Source organism: Tauraco erythrolophus, chromosome 5 (genome assembly GCF_009769465.1).
Source record: "Tauraco erythrolophus isolate bTauEry1 chromosome 5, bTauEry1.pri, whole genome shotgun sequence".
NCBI lineage: Eukaryota > Metazoa > Chordata > Aves > Musophagiformes > Musophagidae > Tauraco > Tauraco erythrolophus.
Window position 1 is genome coordinate 77,134,677 of NC_141469.1, and position 16,418 is coordinate 77,151,094.

General features: G+C 44.8%; 1 protein-coding gene across 1 annotated transcript; it reads right to left on the reverse strand.

The window, feature by feature from the left end:
- Nucleotides 1–2,693: 2,693 nt before the first annotated feature.
- Nucleotides 2,694–16,106, reverse strand: LOC104378560 (alcohol dehydrogenase 1). The gene is made up of 9 exons (XM_086611567.1): nt 16,089–16,106; nt 12,596–12,697; nt 10,206–10,344; nt 8,537–8,624; nt 8,209–8,428; nt 7,244–7,504; nt 5,647–5,782; nt 4,230–4,368; nt 2,694–2,718 (listed from the first exon to the last, which is right to left on the reverse strand). Exons 1-9 carry the CDS (start codon nt 16,104–16,106, stop codon nt 2,694–2,696), a joined length of 1,128 nt encoding a protein of 375 aa, XP_086467693.1.
- Between the last annotated feature and the right edge of the window lie 312 nt (nt 16,107–16,418).

Consider the following 16,418-nt stretch of genomic DNA (forward strand, 5'->3'; position numbering starts at 1 on the left):
GTGGTCTTAGCAGAGCTGTTGCTGCCGCTGCAGCAGGCTGGAGGGAAGCTGCCGCCCGTCCGGTCCCAGCCCGTGTTGCGAAACAGCCCAGCCGTGGAGCCGGAGCACTCCCGGGCACAAACCAGCCGCAGCCGAGGGCAGACGCAGGGAGCGGGGAGGGAGTCGTGGCGTGGGAGCGTCGCCGGCGAGCGGGGAGCTGTGGTTAATCTGCGTCTGATGCCGAACGCTGGGCAGCACAGCGAGCGTCGAGCAGTGGGGCTGGATAGTGGCAGGGAGATGCCAACGGAAGGCAGCGACGGTCCACGGAGAGCGGGCAGAAGTCCTCCAGGGAAGCTTTTATTGGTGGCCCTGTCTTTGGGCCGTGCCCTGCCCTCCCTGCCGGAACGGCACAGATTGCTCCGAGGGATTTTTCTCCTCTGGTTGGTTCCGGGAGGTGTGGGGGGAGGAGATTAGCTCCTCGGGCTCCCCCTGTTGCCAAGGGGGGGGGCATTTGGCCCGGCAGCGGCTCACACGGAGGTATTTGCAGAAGGGTTAAAAATTTAAAAAAAGAAAAAAAAAGTGTATAGTGGACAAACATGTATGCCCTCTTGGAGTGAAGTTTAACTGTCTGTGGTGTTGCAGCTGTTTTCGCCTGGATAGTAAGAGCAAAACATGTCAGGAAGGCGGGGTTTTCCAAGGACATATTTGTTTCCATCTTGCGTAACCAGATTTGAGAGGGGTTCACTGCCCCCGTCTCTCCTGGTTCCCGCAGAGCTGTTCTCTGCTAAGGCATCGGGAGAGGTGATTCAGAGGAGCTTGGAGGAGCAGGGCCGTGTTGGAGGACTGAGCTCAGATGAACGCCCCGTGCGTGACGGAACCCTTGCAGTTACGTGTTGAGGGGACTGCCTGGGGACGTCTGTGCTACCACGTGTCCCAGCCCTGTCTCCTGTGGCGATGGGGAAGGTCAGCAGCAGCAGCAGCCCTCGACGTTGGCAGACCAGGCCCCCAGCTGTCAAATCCCCTGGGCCCATCTCTGGCTTCACAGATGCAGACCGTCGGCACTGGAATGCCCCGGCAGTTGGACGAGTTATTTTCTCTGCACATGGGAGCACGCGCTGTTGGAACCGCATGACTGTTCGGTGCAGCTTCCTAGGGGATCTTCTGGGTGGTTGGGATGTGGTGGGAGAGCAGAAACACGTGAGTGCTCAGCTGTACGCAAAGCCAAGCGATGTTCAAAAACACTGGCAGAGTTTAAGGTCTGAGGAAACACCATGTGCAGTTTGTCAGACGCAGATTTTGTCTCTTGGGAAATTGCTGGAATTTCCATGGCTTATGTGGATTTTTCATAGTGTTGTCATGTGCTAATGGACAGATTGTGCTCTGATGGAGAGCATGGACCCTGCTCCTTCACAGGAAAGCTCCTAAACAGAGGCTCAGACAGAGCCGTTGCATGTGGCCCTGAACCCACCTGTTGTACCTGGGAGTCAGCGAGCTATTGGGAAGGTCTGTCAGAAATACTGAGCTGCACAATCACACAAACAAATTAATCTTCAGCTGAGTGTGGATGGGGATCCGCAGGGAGAAATACTCTGGGACAGTATGAACTCTTTGTCACACCAGTGCCTGCAAGCTCCAGTTACTACTTTCAAAAGATAAGTCAACGTTGACTGTGTTCGCCTGGATAGAAATAGTCTCTACTCCTGTTTCCACATTACAAATGCAGAAAGCAGTCAGATGCTTTGTGTTTGATTCCTTGCAAACTGTCCCCAGTTACCTGTTTATTCCCATTTTCTCTCTAGCTACGCTTAAAGGTTAAGAAACCTCCCCTTTATTTAGTGGAAACAACTGACAGTACTCGATGCACAACTAACGGTACTCGATGCACATTCATATTTCTTCACATTTTGTCCCAGCCATCAGATGCACTTGTCTAAATTGGCCAAAGATCTAAAATCATACTGATAAAACAACTAAAACACCCCCAAGTAAGAGGTACAAAGTTAAAAAAACCAAACAAACCACAACACAGAACAACGACATAGCAGTTTTATGTAATTGCTTGGAAGTGTTAATTTGGTAAAATATTCAGTGGTGAGACATTCTCCAGTACCTAAGTCTATGATTTACTTCAATATCATTTACTGAAATTATTGATTCAAACAAAAGGTGACCATAAATTTTAATCTCTGTAGTAATTTTCTTGCCTATCAGGTAATGGAGTAAGGAGTAATTTTGTTGCCCATCAGGTAACGGGATGCTAAAAATCATTCAGGATGGATACATAGACCTAGAGTTTTACTGTGCTGAGCTACACACACAAATCTGCAGTGTTATGAAAGCTCAAAGAAACATCTCCTTCATTTTTCTTTTAGTAAAAGATTGTATGTTATAAACCATTTTAAAAAATTCAAACCTTTTGTAACACCTTTGACAGCAGCAAGTCCAGTAATTTGTAACTGGCTATTAAAAGAAAATTGCAGCACGACACAGAGGATTTAAAGCAAGAAAGAGGAGGAAGAGCTAGGAGGAAAAAGATGATTTCATTTGTAAATGCTGTGCTTGAAGTCTGGGGTTTGAGTCTGGGATCCTTTTATTCAAGGGTGGTGGTAGACCTTTCAGAAATGTCTCGGGTTTTATTTCCTATCAGTTTATTGGAGGATAATGAAGTTTGTGCTGGTGCTGAGCCATCTGCTGCTGCTTAACAGCTGGGAATCCTAAAACACCAGGACACTGCGAATACTGCAATGTAAAGGGACAAGTTAGTGACTGTAGAAAAGCCCCTGTGCTAACATCAGCCAAACACTGCTCTTCTCTCTGAAAATCTAGGCTGCTGCTGTCAACCTCTACCCCACTCCAGTTTGCAGCAAAATGAACAAAATTCATGCAAGACTTCAGGGACCCTGAAGTCTATAGGGACCCTGACAGTGCAGGGTGAATGGTTGGACTCGATGATCTTGAGGGTCTCTTCCAACCAGATGATTCTGTGATTCTATGATTCAAAGCCTTCACTTTTGAAGGCCAGACCTCCTGGCAATTAATCACCCAATATAGCCTGGGAAGTCCTTGGACATGTTTTTCCAGGTACAAATGGCTCTCCGGGTAACCTCTGAATGGTACAGCTTATTCTGAGACACTGAAGCGTTTCACTTGGTAGAAACGGTCGGCTCCAACAGGCCTCAGTCTTCAAGATGACTGTCAGTGTTTTAGCAAAGCTGATGGTGTCTCTGTCCTCACCACTTTCCCTCTTTGTTACACTAAAATCTAAACCCAACATTTACAGCACATCTAAAATAAGGGCAGTCAAAAAACGAAGCATGTACTGCATGGTTAGAACTTGAGAACAAACCTCAAGGGCTAAATTCTTCTGTTGTAAGCTTTTTGTGTTTAAAGCAAGTAACACCTAAAATAACTGCTGGCAAATGACAATGAAAAGGAAACATGAATGTAATCCTCCAGACTGTGTACGTTATAAACTGCTAGAACTTTCAAAAAGGGTAGTCCCCACACATACTAAGATATACAAATGCATTTCCTGCTTCTGCCAAGTAGAATTTTAAATAATTGCCATGGTCAATCTTGTCAAATGTCTCTGGCAAACAATATTTCCAGTTTCCAGACCCTATGAAAACAGTCTGAGCTCAACTCTCACAGTGTTTGAGGAATGCAAGAGAGCTAAATTCTGAGTTTGGAATTTATATTTACACCAAATACTTTCCTTTTCGAAAAGCTCTGAAGTTCCAGATAAACTACCCAGTGACTTTAGGGCTAATTGCACTCGGACTCCGTTCCCTAACTCAGAAGAGGAACGGTGAGTTGCTCTTCCAGTAAACACCTGCTATTTCTGTGTTCCTGCTCCTCATCCTAAAACGTTTCTTGGAATGCGATGTAGCTAACCACTGGCACTCCACAGCTTGGCATGCCCAGGCTCCCTTGCTCGTCTGCTCTTTTCCAATGGGTAGTGGGCAGAGACTTCCTCATTTGTGTGCTGTTTTCTCCCTCCATCCCTCCGAGTCTTGCTCAAACTAGAAGCTGAAAGTTCCTCTGCAAGGAAAGACAGGGCCCAGAGCATTTCCAAAGCTAAAGCTTTGCTGGCTGTAGTACTACAGCTGCAACCCACGGACACACTGGGTGACATTAAGGTGACGTAGTGGGTGGCCTCCCCCCTTCTCTGCCGTGAAGTCACACTCTGTGTTACCGTACAGCTCTTTGAGGTTATTTCTGTAGAACCTTTACAATTAAACACTGTTTACCTCTTCCCTGTCCTTAGCAGATCAAATCCTTCGTTGATTTTAGTGAAAGGAAGTGTGTGGGTTATTAATGGATCCAGAACAAATTTTTTCTTCATGTAGTCAGCGACCAGTTTAGGGACTGAATCTTTACTCTTCCAGCCTGAAAAAAAAACACAGACAATGGATAACGAAACATTAAATGCTTTTGAAAATAGAAAAAGCCCATGGCAGCTCAAATGTTTAGATAAACATTGTACAGCAGAACAGCACGAGGAAATGTCTCTACCTTTGTAACACAGAGTCCCAGCAGGAATTGTGGAACGATGTGCAACTATTCTACACATGACAAACCCAGTAAGTGCTTTACTGGTAGAAGACAAGTTTTCTAACAGTTGAATCTTTACAGAATCCAAACTCTCCCCCATAATAAATACTATTTTAACTTGTCTATTCACACACTGTCCACTAAATCACACATCATACAAAAGCCAGAGTGCTGACATCCCATGTTGGCAACTAGAACCTTGATTGCCTGGTCAAAATTGGCGGGGCCAGGCGTGGTGTGTCTCTTCTTTCTTACAAGCAGCACTAGATAAAGCTGTCTCAAATAGCAAGATGTCCTTCCAGAGGAACCTGATTTGTCTCTGCTGTTTTATTCAGGTGTCTATTGGATACATCAAAGGAGCTGCTGTGAGTGAGAAAACGTGTTGTCGCAAACAAGTTTGCTGTGGCCTTCAGCTTCGTGTTGAGCGAGCCGGGGCTTGCTGAGTGTGGGATGCTGCTGGGATAGCTCAGAAAAGAGAAAGAACTGGAAGAGACTGAGGGCAGCTGGCAAAGGGCTGAGCTGGGGTCTGACCTATGCAGAAACCAGGTGGGTCTGACTCGCAATGTCCTTTAGGGTCCTGACTCTCCATCTCTCCTGCTGTCTCCCCACCCCCCCCTTTCTGTCTTTCTGTCCCTTTCTCCTTTTTGCTCTTGCTGTTTTTCTTCCTCTTTCCTCTTTGCCCTGTTCTCTGACCTTTCTCCTTTTCTTCTCTCTATTTCTCATCACTATTTTTATCTCTTCTCCTCCTTCCCCTCCCCCTACTTTTCTCACTTCAACCTTTCTCTCTCTGCCCTTTACTTTTTTCTGTTTTTCCTCTTTCTTTCTCCCCCCTTTTTTTTTTTGTATTTTTGTCTCCTTTTCTCTTTCTTTGCCCCTTCTTCTCCCTGCCTTCCCTCCCTCCCTCCCTCCCTCCCTCTGTTTTTTCTCTCCTCCTCTGCCATTAACTAACAGTTCCCGTAAATAATTCCCTTTGTGCTTCTTTGTCAGCAAAATAGCTATTGATATGACTTCCAATAGGACAACCTAAGCAATTAATTTAGATATTTCCCGTTTCATTCAAGATGATTTACAAGATTCCCAAGCCAGTTAAATCACACTTTCCCAAGTCCTTACCTCCAAAGACGGACCCTTTCCAGGTGCGACCAGTGAAGAGGAGCATGGGGTCAATAGTGATCTTTTGTGCTGCAGGGGGCACTCCCACAATCACGCTGACACCGTAGTTGTGCTGGCAGCAGGCCAAGGCTGCAGTCTGCATTTGAAACAGAGGGACATCTCAGAGTCAGGCAAGACTGGCTGCTGGGTCACAAAAGTTGGAATTCATAAAATCGTAGAATGGTTTGGGTTGGAAGGGATCTTAAAGATCATCAAGTTCTAACTCCCCTGCCATGGGCAGGGACACCTTCCACTAGGTCAGGTTGCTCAAAGCCTCATCCAACCTGGCCTTGAACACTTCCAGGAATGGGGCATCTACCACCTCTCTGGGCAACCTGTTCCAGTGCTTCACCACTCTCAGAGTGAAGAATTTCCTCCTTAGATCTAACCTAAATCTGCCCTCTTTCAGTTTAAAGCCATTGCCCCTTGACCTAACACTAGACGCCCTTGTAAAAAGTCCCTCTCCAGCTTTCCTGTAGGCCCCCTTTAGGAACTGGAAGACTGCTAGAAGATTTCCCCGGAGCCTTCTCTTCTCCAGGCTGTACAACCCCAACTCCCTCAGCCTGTCTTCACAGGAGACATGCTCCAGTCCTCCCATCGTCTTCTTTGTGGCCCTCCTCTGGACTCGTTCCAACAGCTCCATGTCTTTCTTAAGTTAGCCCTAGAGCTGAATGCAGTATTCCAGGTGGGGTCTCACGAGAGCTGAGTAGAGGGGCAGAATCACCTCCCTTGACCTGCTGGCCATGCTTCTATTGATACAGCCCAGGATACGGTTGGCTTGCTGGGCTGCCAGCGCACATTGCCAGCTCGTGTTGAGCTTCTCATCAACCAACACTCCCAAGTCCTTCTCCTCAGGGCTGCTCTCAATCCATTCTCTGCCCAGCCTGTACTTGTGCTTGGAATTGCCCTGACCCATGTGCAGGATCTTGTACTTGGCCTTGTTGAACGTCATGAGGTTCGCATGGGCCCACCTCTGAAGCCTGTCTGGATATCATCCCTTCCCTCCAGCGTGTCAACCACACCACACAGCTTCGTGTCATCAGGAAACTTGCTAACAGTGCCCTCAATCCCACTGTCCCTATTGAAGATAAAGAGATTAAACAGCACTGGACCCAATACTAACCCCTGAGGAACAGGGTCCTTCTCCTCCATGGCTCAGCTTGCATTTCATTTTTTGTAACTGAAACCACATCAAGCAATTTCTGCTCACACCATTGTATCTTTTGCCGTGGGTTAGATATGTCCTAGCTTTGTTCTCCTTTTCCATTTTGTATTAGTCATTAGCCATCAGCCGCTGTTGGAAAGCAGGTAGTGGGCTATGTGAAATTTAGCCCACTAGGGCTAAATTTAGGGGACCACACTCAAGTTCTGTTTCCTAAGTTTTCGCCCGTGCTTCTGTCCCTGCATCTCAGTGGCAGATAGCTGGACTTAACGGGTTTGAAGGTCACTTGACACTTTGCCAGTGGCTCGCAGCTCCTTACCCTTGGTGCTTAGTGGGTTAGTGAAGAGAGGGCTGACAAGCTAATGCCTCATTTGACCACGTCTCTTGGTTGCATACCATGGTTTCGATACGGCCAATGACCTCAAAGGAGTAGTCCACACCACGGCTGGTCATTTCAATCAACACTTCATGAATAGGCTTCTTGAAGTCTTTAGGGTTGACGCAGTCGGTGGCTCCCAGTTCCTTGGCCTTGGCAAACTTGTCGCTGTTGATATCAACGGCAATGATGCGGGAAGCTCCAGCGGCCTTGCAGCCCATGACAACAGAGAGGCCAACTCCTCCGAGGCCAAAGACGGCACAGGTGGAGCCTGGTTCCACCTAGAATAACCATATAAACATGGCGTATGTTACGGTCTAGGTAAAGTACAATGCATTTTCTGATTATCCACATGTTTTCACTTAAGCCACTTCTTGTAATTTAGAGATTACTTCCTGAGAAGGAATTTACACATGCATACCTACTAGTGCAGTAGCCAGCTATACTGTTATAATCCTACGTGTGATCAAGATAAATTGTCCCTAAAATACATTTCTGAGACCTTGACCTAATTTTTATTACATATCTCAGCTTCAGGTTTAGAGACAGGTTTTTTTAATGGCGCTTTATATTCCAGTGGTGGTTAAGATCTGTAGTGTCACTCGGGTGGAGACAGTGCCAGCTGTAAAAATCACATTCATGTCTTGCTACAAATCATGAGTGTTTCATATATAGGCTTCCATGTATTCCTGGACCGAAGCTACAATAAAACAGATCAGCTCTGTTATCGCATTCTTCTAGGGCTGATAAAGCTATGAGAGAAAACTCACTAGATGCTAATAGGTATTTTTACTGGATTTTGAACCGAAGACTTCTGAGTATCTTAGAGACAGAGAAACTGAAGTAGGCAAAGAACTAGTGTCTTCTTTCCACCCTGAATTCAACAGTCTACACCTCCTGGCTGCCATGCTGACAACTCGCTCGCCGGCCACACAATCCTGAACCGACTCCATGAAATACCAGAAACATCCACCACGATACTCACCTTGGCAGTCTGCACAGCGGCCCCATAACCAGTTGAAAATCCACAGCCAATTAGGCAAACTTTTTCCAGAGGAGCAGCAGGATCAATTCTGGCTACAGCGTACTCATGCACTACTGTGTATTCAGTGAAGGTGCTGGTACCCACAAAATGATGAACTGCTTTTCCTTTACAGGTGAATCTAGTGGTGCCATCAGCCATTAATCCAGTGGCTGAAGCAAGGCTGTTTGGAAGATGACCAAAAATAATGGCAAGTGAAATCTGTTGAACGTGATCAGTTTTGTACAAATAAAAACCAAATAAGGGTTGTAGGTAACCTAGGAAAACTCACTCATTTTTGCTGCACAGATTACCCTTGGTGCTTAAGCAACTGCTGCACTCCCCACACTGGGGAACAAACAGTGGAATAACCTTGTCTCCTAAAAATAAACAGGGATGACAGAGGATTAAAAAAGGCAAAAAAGAAGCATGCAGGTGAAAACATGAAGCAAGCATATTTAATCCCTAGGCAAACGTGCACTAGAAGTGCAGCGCTGCTCTTATTTTGTTCTGCTGCTCTTGGAAGATAAACCATCTCTCTCTGTTATAAAGGTCATCACTAGTGCAGGGTTATGACAACTCATTTCAATATGCAAAATCCCTGGGGTCTTTCACAGAACTGAGCCTGAGCTATGTCATAAAATTGTGTTAGCTACTGACGTTCCCCAAGTACTCATGCAGCAGTTTCTTGCATCGTCGACTTGAAAGGAAAACAGTAATACATGGGTAAAGAAACTGAGATAAAAGTTGACATCCAGTAGGACAGGAGGTTGGCATGTCAAGGTAACAGGGCTGTAAACAAAGAATGGGAAATGAAGCATTGATTTCCCAGCCCTCTTCCTATTTGCAGTCCTATTACTGTCGCATTGGAGTAAAGGCAGGTAAAACATTTTCCACAGAAGCAGTGATACATATAAGCTAAGACAACAACTCTCATTCTCCAGCAAAATTTCATCCACAATGGTGGCTGAAAAGCTAGATGTGAGCTGGCAGTTTGTGCTGGCAGCCCAGAAAGCCAGTCGTATCCTGGGCTGGATCCAAAGAATTGTGGCCAGCAAGTCGAGGGAGGTGATTCTGCCCCTCCACTCTGCTCTCATGAGACCCCACCTGGAGTGCTGGGTTCATCTCTGGGGCCATTTTAAGAAGGACATGGACCTGTTGGAGCAAGTTCAGAGGAGGGCCACAAAGATGATCTGAGGGCTGGAGCACCTCTCCTACGAAGACAGGCTGAGAGAATTGGGGTTGTTCAGCCTGGAGAAGAGAAAGCTCCAGGGACACCTTCTAGCAGTCTTCCAGTACTTAAAGGGGGCTTGTAAGAAAGATATGGACAGACTTTTTGGTAGAGTCTGTTGCGATAGGACAAGGGGTACGTAAGAAGGTAGATTTAGGCTAAATATAAGGAGTAAATTTTTACGATGAGGGTGGTGAGTCACTGGAACAGGTTGCCCAGAGAGGTGGTAGATGCCCCATCCTTGGAAACACTCAAGGTCAGGTTGGACGGAGCTCTGAACAACGTGATCTAGTTGAAGATGTCCCTGTGCACTGCAGGGAGGCTGCACTAATGGCTTTAAAAGTCCTTTCCAATGCAAACTATTCTATGATTCTATGAATTACGTGGTTAACAAAGTAACGTATAGCTTCCCAGTGCAATTTTTTACCGCTGTGCATTTTCCACAACAACAACATATGGTAAATCTCTAATAACTCCTAAACAGGCAATCTCTAATACAGATCAATTTGCGATTTGGAAGTTCTAAATATGGCTGTTCTTCGAGGAAGAAGTAAACAGCACATAGTGTGCTTTGAGGTGTCCTTGAAAACACTCAATAACGGATCATCTTCCTCTGCAATACAAATACTCACACATGTATTTAACTCAAATCTTTACAACACACACATCTTTAACTCAAACAGGAGTCTAGAGACTCAGTACAAGGTTTGTGTCCAGTGCTGTTTCATACCTGCTTTGATGGAAGTTACTCCCTCCCCAACACTCTCCACGACACCAGCTGCTTCATGCCCAAGAATTACCGGAAAACGCACAACAAATGCACCAGTCACCACATGGTCATCAGAGCGACAGATCCCTGTCGCCACAATCTGATTTAGAGGAAGGACAAGAATATTTCAGCATTTAACTGTGTCATGTCATATATAGAAGTGAAATTGTAACATACACTTGCAGATATACCTTATGTCGGTCTAGATCTAAGGAAGAAAGTTTTTACAATGAGGGTGGTGAAACACTGGAGCAGGTTGCCCAGAGAGACGGTAGATGCCTCATCCCTGGGAACACTCAGGGTCAGGTTGGACGGGGCTCTGAGCAACCTGATCTAGTTGTAGATGTAGATGCCCCTGCACACTGCAGGGGGGTTGGACTAGTTGACCTTGAAAGGTCCCTTCCAGCCCAAACTATTCTACGATTCTGTGATACTAAGGCACTTCTCTCCCTCTAAAAATCACACATGCACACAATAAACCTGCTGGTAAAACACTTTTGGTTGTGTGTTTCATTATTTTCACGGTTTGTATTAGTCTTTACTCTGCAAAAGCAAGGCTCCTTTGTGAATGTTTGCTATGTACTACTGAGCTCTAGAGGGAGTCTTGCTGATTGTCTGGCAGAACCAATGTTCTAGCAACAAATTAGATATGAAAAACAGAATAAAAAAATGATTTCTAATATTTATATATAAATACATAAACATAAGAGATTATGATATTATAGACACATTAGAAAAAGATGTAAATAGAACTATCGCATTATAGTCTTTATAAAAATATAAATTATATGTATTTCAGCATCCTATTTATATTATATTACAACATATCATATAATAGATGTTATATAAAATATGCAGTATTATTACTATATATTACTTATATATTTAAATACAGGTATAAGTTATAAATGAAAAAATTTAGGCTATTTTATATCACATGTTGCATTTTCTTGCAGGTAGTACAGCAGTATTTCTTTTGAAACATTCAAACGTGTCCTTATAACTTTTATTCTGACAAACAGAGTTGTCAACCCCATGAGAGGGTTCTCGTCACTTGTGTAACACGTGAAACTGCTCTAAAATCAAAACAGCTACTGAATTCCACTGAGAAGTTCCCAAAATGTAACAGATACTCAATATCCAGTTAAAAAAAGGAAGCCACCGGCTCCACTGAGCTATTGGCTAGCACAGATTCAAGGAAAGGAAAAGAGTTCTTTCTCCATGCTATAGCAGATTCAGATTTTTGCCTTGTGATTTTGCCTGTGCAAACCTCATGAAGTTCAACAAGGCCAAGTGCAAGGTCCTGCACATGGGTCGGGGCAATTCCAAGCACAAGTACAGGCTGGGTGGAGAATGGATTGAGGAAAAGGACTTGGGAGTGCTGGTGGATGAGAAGCTCAACATGAGCCGGCAATGTGCACTGGCAGCCCAGAAAGCCAACCGTGTCCTGGGCTGCATCAAAAGAAGTGTGGCCAGCAGGTCGAGGGAGGTGATTCTGCCCCTCTACTCTGCTCTCTCTCGCGAGACCCCACCTGGAATACTGCATTCAGGTCTGGAGTAGCCAACACAACAAGGACATGGAGCTGTTGGAGTGAGTCCAGAGAAGGGCCACAAAGAAGATGATGGGAGGGCTGGAGCACCTCTCCTGTGAAGACAGGCTGAGAGAGTTGGGGCTGTTCAGCCTGGAGAAGAGAAGGCTCCGGGGTGATCTTATCGCTGCCTTCCAGTACTTAAAGGGGGCCTACAGAAAAGCTGGAGAGGGACTTTTACAAGGGTGTGTAGTGATAGGACAAGGGGCAATGGATTTAAACTGAAAGAGGGCAGATTTAGATTAGATATAAGGAAGAAATTTTTCACTCAGAGGGTGGTGAGGTACTGGAACAGGTTGCCCAGAGAAGTTGTGGCTGCTCCATCCCTGGAAGTGTTCAAGGCCAGGTTGGATGAGGCTTTGGGCAACCTGGTGTAGTGGAGGGTGTCTCTGCCCATGGCAGGGGGGTTGGAACTAGACGATCTTTGAGGTCCCTTCCAACCCAAACCATTCTATGATTCTCTGATTGCACTGTAATTTTTTTAGCCTCTTAGAAGCACATGTGGCCTAGTAAGTAAAAACTGCGGTAAATAAATAAAGTAAATAAAAAGGACTCCTAAAATCTTTTTTTGTTGTTTATCAAAAAAGAACCTCATGATCAAATTTAGGACTTGAAGCATGTTTCATAGGAGCTCACTGAATAGTAACTACTCACCTAGTGATCATTGTCTGACTGGATCCTAAAAATCTATAGAAATAATTCTGACAAACAGCAAGATAGAATGCAATTCAGAACAGTTTTTTTGAATTCTACTTTTAGTACCTTTATGCGAACTTCATGTGCTTTTGGTGGGGCAACTTCCACTTCCTCAATAGAAAATGGTTTATTGGCTTCCCACAGTACTGCTGCTTTGCATTTAAGAACCTGCAAATAAAGCAAGGAAAACAGAATGGCACTTGCAGTTGCAAGTCACCACACAGATTCTTACTTTTCTGCTGCTCATATTTGGGGGAAGAGAGGGAAAACTACAGGAAGAAAAAAAAATAAACCCAAACAAAACGCCACAAAAAAGCCAACACCAAAGCAGTGTAAGCTCCTTTCTTCCCCTCACCGAGATCAAGTCTGACTTTGTCCACGTTTCTGTCATGAAAAGATTTCAGCAACATGTATAATGGTCTCCTACAATAACTGGATACCTTACCCATCCTCATTGCTCCTTCATTTTTGAATTCTCCAGTAGCAAACATTGTTCAGGTACACAAGTTATTCTCTGTTTCCAAAGTCCTTGGAGCATTATTTTTGCCATGTTGGATTACTTGTGTATGTTTGCATCTTGGAGATGGCACACTAAATGATGCCATGTATCGGGTTGTGATAAAGTCTGTATTGCCTAGAACTGCCTGTGTTGGGAACTCACAAAATTGCTAAAAATGGAATCCAGAGCCTTAATGCAGTTTTATGAATGTTTTCTTACAGCCCAAGTCCAGCCATGAGGTGATGGCTGAGAGGACACCTGTGTAAAATGATGTAGCACTACGCAGAGGTCATCCTAAAGAAGCGACAGTCCCTTTAGGGCAAGTTTATCCATGCTAAGGTACCTTGCTTCTCAAACGTGATATTTAACTTGGGGTGGGGGGTTACTCTCAATACCTAAGACAGCTTCTTTTGTCTGTTAGACTAAAGTTTGGCCATTAGTGCCGCAGGCTTTGTCCAGGTGCTGACGGGCCTCTGGGCTCCTCTGATCATCTGTCACTGAGAGGAAAATGCACTCAGAAGAGAGGGGAGCGTTGTCCACTCCTCACCCCAGGCTCTCAGAGAGAAGGTAGCTGGCAGCCCCAGTTGCCACCCGGCAAGCTCACTCCTTATGTACTCAAAGGTAGTGGGGCCTCTGTCCCTGTATCCATTCCTGTTCTTCCTTGGTGGTCTCTGCCCATCCCTGAGCTTTAAATGACTCCAGGCCCTGGAATGTGATTTTCCATGTCACTCTTATGGCTGACACTCTATGAAGCCCTCAGTCACTCTATTAAGTCCTACTGACTGCAAGCATTCAGGTGGCCTTATCTTGAGAGGGAAAGGGAGGCAAATGAAGTCCACAATGCGAGAAGTCTAGCACATGCCTGAGTATCCTGCATGACTGGGACCCTGGGACTGGGACAACTTAAGATAAGTGAGCTGCCAAGTTCTCAGAGGAAAAAGAAATAAAGCAACTTTTTAGTATCAAAGCTTTTGAAGTAGAAGTAAAATAACATCTAATTAACAACAAGTTGTCAACTGGTAACAAAGAAAATAATTGCTAGGAAATACTAAACATAGGAAATAAAATAGCGCACTTTCTGCAGCCAGGCCAAAGTGGGAATGAGCATGACACTTTGAAAAAGACAGACTCGAGAGAGGTTTGAACTAAATTTAACATTTCATGTGTCAAATACAAGCGTGATTAGTAAAAAATAAACAAGTGAGACCAAAGATCACATTTTAAAGGGCCACATTTTCAAGGAAACTTAAAACAAAAAAGGGGTTATGTATTTGTGCTGTATCCCGCATAGCAGAGTAACGATTTCACAGCTTGCACAGGAAAAGCACATGTGGAATCATACACACAGTTACCGTTGGGGCCTGGCCTTGATGATTTAAGCCTGTGTTATTGAAGAAGCTGGAAAACACCGATAAAGAGGATGAGAAAGAAAAGGGAGTGCAAACAGCTGGTGCAGGGAGTGTGAGAAGTTAGCACAGGAGTGTGAGAAGCTGACATGGGGAGTATGGGAAGATGATATAGAGTGTGTGAGAAAATGATTTTTAGTTTAGCAGGTGAAAAATAGCTCCTTTTTAGGCATAGCCAATAGTAAAGTTAAAATAGGTGCGTGCACTATTGTTTGTAAACAATCACAGCTGGGTGAGGGGCACGTGGACACATCGTGGCTAGAGTAATAATCTAAAAAAGCTGCCTGTATAACAGTAACAAAGGTCACTCTGCTATCACACCTACGGAGTCCGTGCATTTAGCTGCCGCAAGCACATATAGTATTTATAAGACCAAAGGTAGCTAAGAACTGTGGATCTGTGGATTGCGGACAACAAAACATCTCTCCTACAATTAGACATTGGCTAACTATGTATTGTTCTGATGGGTGAGTCCTGGTGAACTTTTACCGACTACCACAGGATCCCTCAGATGCACCAACAGCGTGCCATCACCTGTTTCATCTACTAAGGCAAGCACCAGCGTGTGTTCTAGTGTGTTCTAGCAGCCCTACAAGGCTTACAGGGGGAGGGTGGGTGTAGAAACACACCCTTTTACAGAGCGTAAGGATTATGCTGCTCAGTCACGTAAACTGCACGGTAACTCACAGATTACTCCGAGATAAACACACTGAAAATGAGGCTTTAGTTCCATCACAACACTTCATTTACCACGCTCAGTCCAACGCTGGGTGGAGGTCTGAACTTGGTGAATTTACCTACAAGTGAACTATGATTAATTTTGCACTTGCAGTATCTCAGAGTTAAAGAGAGCTTTTTTTTTTTCTTCTCATTTTGTTTGGTTGTAGCATAGCGAAGGCAGCTGGCAGCACCAGCAAACCATCCTGGTACTTTCTTAAGGCATGTTCCAGCAAGGTGCACGCCTTCCGTTGTCTTCCATCTACGGCTTCCTGTCCATCGACCTCTCTCGCATGTCGCTGGGTGCGTGTTAGCATCGCTCAGGTATTGCAAGAAGCAACATATACTGACTTCAGCACTGGTATTAACCTACATCTCACTTGCCATCTACTTTCTAGCGCAGACATAAATACTCATTTCAGTCCCAGCTCAGTACTGCATTGCCTCTGGCACTTATTTTTGGTCTTCTTTAGCTTAAATTCCAGCCTTGTTATAGGCAGATTCAAATTTAATGACTGTCCTAACATCAGCACGATCACCCCTGAAATTTAACGCAATATTAAGCGTATGTCTTTTTTTTTAGAAAACAAACTGATACGAATTATAAAGAAGCTGAAAATTGTCCAGTCAGAGATCAAAATAAAGTGGTTAGTTTGCTAACCCTGGAGGGAGGTTATTCTTATTCTGGGGCAGTTAACTTATGCTGCCCCCATGTTTAAAAAAATAAATAAATTATTGCCTTGAAGAGTGTAACAACAATTTCCTACGAGAGTACAGTGGCCTGCAAGTAAAGGCAGCTCTTCTGGATCAACTTCCTCCTAAACTCTCCTCTGTGCTATACCACCAGTACTTACGGTGTTCCTGCGAAGAAACTGCTTTTAAAAATGCATTACTCAGCTGCAGCAAAGAAACTTCTTAAAGATAAACTTTTGCTTACTTTGCCTGCCGTGCTCATGTTGATCAGCGAATCTTGCACCACTGATTTCTTGTGCCACGAGTTCAGTCAGCTGCAAAGCAGTCAGGTTGCTGATACAAGTCCTATCTGGAAAATGCTCCTACAAGCTCACTGCTCTGAACTTTTAGCCAAGCCTCCCAGCTCAGAGTCCCACCCCTTACGCAACCAAAGTGCTAGAAAGAAAACAAACCGCCCATCTGCTAAAAGCACACTCTTTACAGTGCTTCTGTATTCCTTGTTCTTTTGTCATGCCCTTCCTCACCCTTTTTGCATCCCACCTATGGTTGCCCTCAACATCATGGGAAGAAAGCA

Excerpts from the sequence above, each read along its gene's own strand:
- LOC104378560 (XM_086611567.1), bottom strand. Across the intron at positions 10,345-12,595 it reads CACATGAAGTTCGCATAAAG|ATTGTGGCGACAGGGATCTG; the intron begins GTACTAAAAGTA and ends CCTCTAAATCAG. Across the intron at positions 8,625-10,205 it reads AGTAACTTCCATCAAAGCAG|GAGACAAGGTTATTCCACTG; the intron begins GTATGAAACAGC and ends GTTTATTTTTAG.